Here is a 9782-nt window from a genome sequence, read left to right on the forward strand (position 1 = left end):
ATTGTGGAGCTTAACCAAGTCGAACTTGTTGAATATTTAATGGAGAGAAAGGTAAACTTGTCAAGTCTTATCAATCAGGGTTACAAGCCTACCACAAATCTGCAGCATCTCTAGGAAATGGATCTAGGAGAGTAGCATCCCAAGGAGGAAAGTTCCACAAATGTGTCTGGCGATGGAGGAGACAACCATTTGGAAAGTGAAGCACTAAACAAAAACAAGGCTTAAAAAAAAAATGACAAATTCGACTGATACAGATACCCAGCAATACCACCCAATTGTTGTAATTGGAGACACGCCTTTGCGCATTGCAGCCAGGAACAAATATGAGCACGTAAGATTGTTTTTTGGGGGGTTGATGCTCACTACTCTCTATTTTAAACTTTTACTGATACATTCGTTTTGAAAGGTTCTGGATGAAACACGTTTGAGAGATACTCCGGCAACTAATCGTTTTCTTTTTGCTTGTTTTTGCATTGTAGATGGTGAACTTGTTGCTGAAAGTACCCAAGGTGAACAAGCTTGCTCGGAACAGTGAGGAGAAGACACCATTTGAAATTGCAAGAGAAGTCACCGAGTACCGCAAATCTTTCAATACTATAAGAAAGTTGCGAGGTTATAGACGAGGGCCCAAGCGATTCATGTATTGTGCACCACAGGTGAGCCATAAAAAATACAAGAAAGCGATGTCAGTCGTAAATGAAGCCTACGAAGAGAGAAGTGATGTAGAAATAGTTGTGGCAGCGTTGTTGGCCACCATGACATGCTCCGCTCTCTTCACCATCCCAGGCAGTTTCAATTCGAAGAGTCCTGCAAAAGAAGATCAAGGGAGCCCTCTTCTTCTATCCCTGGTTTCGTTTAATCTCTTCATTATTTTTGACTGCATAGCCTTCTCTCTATCCCTCTTCGTTTGTATAATGTGGGATATGAGCTCAGAGCTCACCACAAAGAACAAGATGAGGTTCATGAATGTCAACAGTTTATTGGTTTGCCCGAGCTTTGGCTTCAACGCTTGTGGGTTTATGTGTGCAGTGTACGTAATGCTGACGAGTAAGGTTAAGACATTCTCTTTGGTGGTTTTGGGAAGTCTCATAATCATTACTTTGTGTGGCGTTCTCGCATTCCTCCATCAATTTTTAGACTTTGCAGTCAAGCGAGGCAGAGCCCACTGCTTGTGCGGCGTATCTCTTTCTTCCGATGAAATTGTTGAAAAGGTATGATCTCTAGCAGAATGTTGTGGGCTTCTGGACCTTGTCCTTTCAGGTGAGGATTTTTCGCAGGATTTCATCAGTGGGCATTGGAAGTTAAAATCACATAAAGGCGATGATAGCTCCAACAACTCTCACTCATCGCCATTGTGTCACTTCAACCATGTTTAGCTATCGCTCTACAACCATGTTTAGTTGTTCTATTTTCCCTTATGATTCTTGTTTCCCTCTTTTCATACAAGTAGCACTTTATCAACCAGAAGGGCAATAGTTATGCACATGGCAAGATATTGTTTGGGTAAAATATAGGGGGTGGGGAAGAATGGTAAGAAGTGGAAATTTTTCTTAAGAGTAACTACTTGTAATAAAGTCAATTGATCATGAAATGTGCAAACAATTAAATACGAACAAAGGAAACTTAATTTACATTGACATGTTATTCAAAATGGTTTTATTACATAATTTTTTTACAATGTAAGAAGACGATTAACTAAAAGATTGATTGGATTGAGTACACTTCTTGTTGATTGGTGATATATCTTGTATACAATTGTCGTAGTTGGTTGTCCCTTTTATTGGACCACTCACCCTAAAACCCAATGAGAAAGTTGTGTTCTAATTTTTAATTTACTAAGAAATCCAAAAACTTGTCTTTTCATTAGCTATTTATATTGTTGCACAATTGTATCCATTTATGTGAGGTGTTTCTACTATTCTCCCTCAATGTATTAGAAACTAGATAAATTTATCTAAGAAGATCAAATTTCATTATTACTATTTGTAGATATATTGATAGTAATGAATTTTTTTTTAAATATAATTTAATAAAGGTTTAAGATTGAGATTATTTTATAAGGGTTTAGTAATGAGATTTACACTCTTTTCAAATTAATATTTATAATTATTGTTTTATTAGAGGGGATATTACATTGCACTTACAATTTAACATTTGACAACATCTCTATACTAATAATCATGTACTTAAATAAATAAAGATTCTTGAAAAGGTATATTTATTTTAAAATTATTAAAGTTGAATAAATTGTTTGTTTAACTATGGGTTATCTAATTTTCTTTTTTATTTGTCTTGAGATATTTTTCATTAAAATTATAAATTAAGATTTTATTTAAATATATTACATATAATTTGCAAATATAGAGATACATTATTATAAGGCAATGTATCAAAACAAAAACCAAATCTATTATTTGCCAGCACAAAATTTGAAAAACTACATACTAAAGCTTTAGATTATTTAACCCTATTAAGATCACTACATACTTAACTAATTTGCAATAAGAGAATTGTCTTTAAAAAAAATCAATGAAGTTCACAACTCTAAATTATTTAGACTATTATTAGGTGCATAAAATTTTATCACACTCAAGTAATCATCTTTGTTATGCACAATAGAATAGAACATGCACTAGTTGTTATGTATCATGTTATTTCGGCTACTTGACTTGTGCTTATACACAAAGCATAATTACAATTAAAAAATAAGGATCAATTTCCTAATTGCATACTAAGTTAAAGTTTCACTCCTCCTATATTTACACTAGAAGACATATCACCCGGTTTCATGATATCACTAATCCCTAAACAACAACAATAATAAAAATATATGAGCTTTCTTTTTCTTCTCTTCAAGGATCTCTCGGCCAAATATTTGTGTGTTTTGTTTGTACCTCGTTGTCTAGAGAAAGTCCACATATGATCGCTCTGCCAAAATTCATGGCACTGCAGATAAGAAGGAAAGAAAAAAAATTATGTGCATTCAATTGTTGTGTTTTAGGGCACCTCAAGTAGAGTTCCTTCTATTCCCTGAAAAATGTTTACCATGCACACAATTTTGTATAAATATATATATCATCATCATCCCCTTCACAAAAGGAACCGATTAGAACTTTCTGTTAAGGACCCAATGGAGAAGACTTATGTAGGTTTTTTGTAGGTCTTTTCCATGAAAACCCTATAAAATAAAAAAATTAAAGTTTTAAATCCTCGTACTCAGCTAAATTTAGCAGAACAATTGTAAATTTAAATTTTGAATTCTTTAGATGTCACTGTGATTTGATTTAGGGGCAAAACAATGTCATAAGTTCAAACCTTGACGGGAGTCGTGGCAGCCTTTGCTTGACATTTGTGCTGGCTACCATGAATTTAGCTCTAAATTTTACAAAAGGATTATCAGCTCTACCATGCACTTGATACTCTGTGCCACAAGAGATGACGTTCCAGAAAGAACGGTGTGCCTTGTTCCAGATGAGGGTAATGTAATCGCCAACATGGAACCTACACTACTAAGATGATGACGATTGTGACTCAAACCCTGGATGAAGGATGCACTCCTCAACAAAGATTGCACCTGGGAAAGCACAAAAGGTCAAGAAAAATTTCCTGAAACCAGAGGTGGCGTGTGAAAATAAATAGGCAGAAAAAAAAAGTCAAGAATGAGCCTTTAACGTGAGACATCATGTGATTCTGGTGGGAATTCCCACCATAGATATACCCTATCGATTAATTATTATTTTCATTCTTAAAAAACAAGGGTGGGTATGAGAAACCTATTTCTTTCTTTATTAAATCCTTACAAATTGTTGAGTTAAAGTATTCAAATATAGAGATACATGCATATGCCCTTGTAAAGGTAATAAAAACCTAGATCATAACTTATCAATGTAAAGGTTATTGTACATGTACTACACATAGTAGTTGATGCTCTGCAAAAAGGTTTTGTTAGGAGACACAAGAACACATGTTAATGATGTTAGTATTTAATCAAAAATGAAAAAGAAACGAAACTACAATCCTAAGAAAGCATATCAAGAGAGAGATCAAACATTTAATGGAAAGCATGCAAAAAGAAAAGAAAGTCACTAGACCCTTCCAAATGATTGCCAACATGTTCATAGCTTCTCCTCCCTTTTTCCTCTCCTCTCCAAGTTCCACATGAGTGTAGCTCTCACCAGCTTTTTGCACTATTATGGATGTCTTATGGAGGTTCAAGATTATGAAAATGAATAAAAAGACTATGCAAATACAAGAAAACTAGATATGAGAAAGTAGCTAATTAATCTATATTGATTTTAACCAAGATAACAATTTAGATTCGATGTTCCTAAAATTCTCTCTCAAATTTCACTATAGATTAGATGCATACAAGATTTTTGGATTATGGCTAGATCATGCTAGATTATGTGAGGACCCAGAGACAACTAAGAGGGGGGGGGGTGGGGGGGTGAATCAGTTGTCTATTAATTTCAACCCAAATATAACTTAACCAAACTTAATGCATAATACCGGTAAACCAAACTTACTGCATAATACCGGTAAACCAAACTTAATGTCGATATACAGTTTAATAGTTAATAACAATACCGGTAAAGTTTAATGCATGAAACAGAAAGACAAATAATATCCACAACACATAACACTGATATTTGTACGTGGAAACCCTGTAAGGGAAAAACCAAGGGGGGAAACCTTACCCACAATTAGATGATACTACTGCAGATAGTATGTGTGTACAAATGGGGTCTGCACATGCAGAAAGGCCAACTGCCTAGAGTTCACTGCTCAATCACAAAATGGGAGTCACACTGACTACAATTGGATGGTTAAATCTAATGATAATGTACTGCTCAAAATAGCATCTTCATATGCTGGATTTAGTATCAGTTAAGTTCTGATTGTCTTCTTCATACCTTCCTTGAATATTCAAATGATGTCTGCATATATAGCTCTGCTTATATTCATATATACCTTATTACATTCCCTTACACACCTTCTCTATAATCTCACAAATGAGATCTTACATATATACCAAAATCTAAGACCAAATGTGTAGGTCGGCTCACTAAGAATATTACAATTAAATCAATTACAAATTAATCAATATGTGATGCATCATGTCATCTTAATGCATTTACAATAATAACCAATCAATAAAACATCTCCATAACGTGTCGTGTTGATCTGGAATACATAACGCTTGCCAGTCCGTAACCTATACCTATTTGTCGGTAATAGCAAATATGCAAACTTGATTAGACCAATAACCAAATTGCCAAAACCAAGTGTCCAAACAATGTCTTCGACATCACCAAGTAATCTCCAGATGATTACAGATCATCCTCAGTGTCGGTGAACAATATAACCTGTCAGTGAACCAGATACCGGTGACTGTGCATAAGTCACTGAACATGCTGGTGAGCATAACCAAAGATCTTCAGTGCTGATAAGTGTTCAAAAGTATTGATAAGTGTTGACATCAATGACAAAACCAATTCAACACATCCATAATACCAACAATCTCCCCCTTTGGCATTGATGGCAACACAAGATGGAAAAACCATCTAAGTGCCAAAGTAGAAATGCCAAAAACCAAAAAAACAACAATCTCCCGAAGAGATCATTAACCAAAAATCAAAATACAGATACAAAGAGTAACAATCTTTCCCCAATGAATAATCTCTCCCCAAAAGATAATGTGTTTTTCCATAGATATCTCTCCCCCTTTGATATCAAATGCCAAAGCAATACAAAAACCAGATAGAACCAGTTCATAGAACTTATTACAAAATACCAACTTATCCAATGTATCCAACTGTTAGGATTCCCACAGATACTGAGAGGGGGATTGAATCAATATCTAATCGGTAATAAGATTTTCTTAACTTAAAACATGTAGAACATATTAATGCAGTATACTGGTAAACAGAAAGTAAAGCAATAATCATAGATAAAAGCAACCACATGAAAAACACACCGTAACACAATATTTTAACGAGGAAACCCAGTGTGGGAAAAACCTTGGTGGGATTTGTGACCCACAATATTCACTTACTGGCCAATAAGAGAATATTTCTGCTACAAGAGGGGCCTGCACATGCAAGAAGGCCAAGTGCCTAGAGCTCACTGCTCAAATACAAAATAGGAAGTCTCACTGACTTACAAAATGGATTATATAAATCCAGTGTCTTGTACTACTTCAAAATAGCATCTATAATGCCAGATCCAGTACCAGTTTCTACTCTGTTTCTTACATAAACCCTTAACCTATAATTCGCATAATAGGTCGGCCTTATTTCGCCTATCTTCTACCTTACAAATGTTCTATAATGATCTCTTTTATATATGAGTCATTTTACAATGTTACCAAGTCGGCTTATAATGATTTTACAATAATAAACAAAATATATTACAACAAAAATCCTATCGGCCTCTGTACTGGTATGCTTCCTTTTATTGCCGGTGTCGGTGGTCTGAGTGTCGGTGTAGAGTCTGAACTTGCTAGTGTCGGTGGATTGCCTTGCTGGTGTCATAGGATTGTAAGGTTGCCATCAATGACAAAACCTTAAATCACCTACAATGTCTCATTGGAATGTGCATTTGCCAACAATCTCCCCCTTTGGCATTGATGGCAACACTCATGAGAAAATTCAAAAACTTGTAATCCAAAATTGTTACCAAAAATGTGTACCAAAAATATGTGAGCGCCCACTGAGCAGATGAGTCTTTTGCTGATTATTTTCTCAAACTACTACTCCCCCTTTAGCATCAATGACAAAGGTTGTCAAAGTGTCAATAGAGTTGTATTTTTTCTGTCTCAACCTTGTAGCTGGGTGGTTACAATTTGAAAAACATCCTCCAAAACCAAATTTATGCTTTCAAGAAACTTCTTACTGTCTTTTATTGTTGCCTCTGTTCTTTGAACTGTACCGGTGAGGTGCTGCATATGCTCTGTTGGTGTTTTTTGTCCTTGTACTAATGCTTCAGATATTTCCTTCCTTAAGGATGCTAGATAGTCCAGTCTTGGACTTAGTCTTAATCTCATATCCTTAGCCTTATTTTTTATTCTCTCCTTTTCTCTTTCTAGCTTAAGTAATTCTTCCTCAAAACCTGTTATCTTTTGCTCAAAAACTGATAATGTATCAGATGAATTAATAAAATTGTCAACAAGTTTATTAATTTCTTCTTGTATCTTGCTCATTTTCTTGTCTATGTCAACTGTCAAAAAGTTTGTCTTGCAAATGTCTCTGTATAGAGTTTTAAATTCCTTCAATGTGTTGCATAGTTCTGGTAGAAGTGTGTCAAATTGCCTAGTACACTTCTTTGTTTGATCCTCAAAGAATTTTTGTTTTTCAATTTCCAACCTCTCTTTGAATGCTTCTTCCTTTAGTTGCTCAACTGTCACTGTGTTGTCAGTAATATACTTAGACAGAGTGTTCAGTTGACTCAAGGAATCCTTATTATCTACATTGCAATTTGGAGCTATCATCTTCAAAATTGGAATTGTTTCATCTATAGCTTTATATGCTTGTGAACTACAGTCTGTTATTTTCTTTATAGAATCTAAAAGAACTTCAGTTACATTTGTTGATTTATATCCTACACAGGAGGAACCAACATTCTGAATTTCGTCGGTGGGGGAAATAACCATGCTTGTAGTGACCTCTAGTAGGTTAGTCTGTGTTTCCATTTCCTTAAGAAAAGGTTTTTGTTGCTCTCCTGTTGTCGGTGGCACTCTTTCCACATGAACCTGTTGTTGTTCTAGAGCCTGTTGCTCTGCTTGTTTCTCTGTTTGTTGATCTATTTGTGTTTCTGTTTGAGACTCTACTTGTTGCCCTATGTTATCATCTGCCTCTTTTCCTTCAGTGTTATCAATGTTATCAGTTACCGGTGGCTCACTAGCCATATCTGTCTTACCGGTTGTGTCCTTGTCTATCATAATGTTAATTTTTTGAGTATCAACATGAACTGTGTATAAAACCTCAGGATTAGGATTTGTATCCTCTTGTGATATATCCATACTCTCATCTATTGTTTGATCTTCAGTTGTTGCTACCAGTGGAGTAATCAGAGGCGGTGGGGATAAGCTATCTCTTATTTTGATGCTTAGAGGTCCACCAACCTTTCCTTTGCCTTTATCCTTGTCCTTCTGATATACCTTGATTGGTTTAGGGTTTTATACTCTTCTTATTTTTCCTTCTCAAAAAGGAATATATCCCATGCATTTTCAGTTTTTTCTATAACTTCATTTACTCTTCCAACCATTAGTGCAATATGTCAATGTGCAGTAGAGAATACTGATCGATTAGCCTCTGCAATTAGATCACCTATCTCCTTTGGTGAGTTAAAAGGGTACACAACAAGTAATTTTTCAACTTTTATTTTCTTGTCAAGCTCTATAACAGCTTTTCTTCTTGCTTCCAATCTCTTGAATAGTTCATCTGGTAGTTAATCTACAACTTGCATCAAGAACTTCTTGTAGATATTCAAGTGTAAAATAACACTGTTTTCAACTTGCTCTTTTTCATCAGCTGATAGTGTATCATATAATTTTTTGATGTTCTTAAGCTTCCCTTCTTCTATTATTTCATCTAGTAGTTTGTCAGTTGGGGCAATGTTTTGTTTAGTTTTCTTCTTGGGTGTTATCTTTTTCTTCTTTGGATTTGTCTTCTTGACCGGAGACCTCACTGCCTGTTGTTTTTGTCTGGTTCTTCTAGGCGAGGGTGTTGATGCCGGTGAAGGTTCCCTTTTTCTTACAACTCTTTTAACTGTTGCTGGCATATCATTCTCTAAAGAAGTTGCTACCGGTGAAAGGTGAGTTTCAGGCTGTAATGTTACTAACTCATGTTCAGTGATATCGGTTTGTTTGAGTACATCTTCTTTGATAGCCTTAGCCTGCTTTGAACCTCTTCTCACAGTTGCTTCCACTTTCTTCACTCTCTTCTTGGATTGAATTTGACTTTCAATGGTCTCAGTACTACCAAATACCTCTTCCTTAGGTTCCTTGGGTGCTTCTAGAAGGGCTTTTGCATATGTTTCAATGATGTGATCATCGGTCTCATAACCCATTTCAGTAACCCAAATTGTTCTTGGGATAACTGCTTCCATCCAAATCTCATCCTTCTTAATCACAAAGCATATATCATCCTTATATTTGTTAACAATTTTCTGTGACAGTCTGACTCTTTTGTTCATTTTGGCCTTTAGTGCTTGAAAATACTCATTAATATTCTTTTCTTTGTTTTCACCCATGTTGTTGAACAAGTCAGATAATTGTTTCCCTACCGGTATGTCAAATCCAAGGTTCTTGTTACCTATACTGGGCACCTATTTGGTTATAGATAGCATTAAGCATACAATTAAATTGCCAAATCTAAATGTCCCTTTCTTATCCTTCTTGATCTTTCCTAGATTATCAATCAATTCATCCTTTAGCCATTCACATACATCAATTTTCACATTATCCTTAACCATGTCATGAGCACTTTTTATGCATAAGCTGGAAACTGAGTTAAGTCTGTTTGCATGAGTTACTTTGTAACCTAGAATCATGCTAATGAATCTCACATTTGTGTCAGTTACATCATTAACCCTCAAAGATCTCTTGTCGGAAGTTGCACCTGTTAGGTTTGTTACTAGGTCATTTGAGACCTTCTTTGTCTTGTCTTGTCTGTTACCGGTGGAAGGTAACCCTGTTACAACTTTCACAGCTTCCTTGGTAATTTTATGAACCGAATCTATCCAAAAGAATGCACCATGTACCCTGCTCAATACTATCCTAA

The 9782-nt window shown here is 35.4% G+C and overlaps 1 protein-coding gene across 1 annotated transcript; it reads left to right on the top strand.

The window, feature by feature from the left end:
• The first annotated feature begins 232 nt into the window (after positions 1-232).
• LOC131049439 (uncharacterized) lies at positions 233-1305 on the top strand. Its single transcript, XM_057983492.1, has 3 exons — positions 233-331; positions 480-1211; positions 1261-1305. The coding sequence occupies exons 1-3, from the start codon at positions 233-235 to the stop codon at positions 1303-1305; spliced, it is 876 nt and encodes a 291-aa protein (XP_057839475.1).
• The last annotated feature ends 8477 nt before the right edge of the window (positions 1306-9782 follow it).

This window comes from Cryptomeria japonica, chromosome 1 (genome assembly GCF_030272615.1).
Source record: "Cryptomeria japonica chromosome 1, Sugi_1.0, whole genome shotgun sequence".
Lineage (NCBI taxonomy): Eukaryota > Viridiplantae > Streptophyta > Pinopsida > Cupressales > Cupressaceae > Cryptomeria > Cryptomeria japonica.

Excerpts from the sequence above, each read along its gene's own strand:
- LOC131049439 (XM_057983492.1), top strand. The coding sequence starts at position 233 with ATGACAAATTCGACTGATACAGATACCCAGCAATACCACCCAATTGTT. Across the intron at positions 332-479 it reads CCAGGAACAAATATGAGCAC|ATGGTGAACTTGTTGCTGAA; the intron begins GTAAGATTGTTT and ends TTTGCATTGTAG. Across the intron at positions 1,212-1,260 it reads CCGATGAAATTGTTGAAAAG|GTGAGGATTTTTCGCAGGAT; the intron begins GTATGATCTCTA and ends TTGTCCTTTCAG.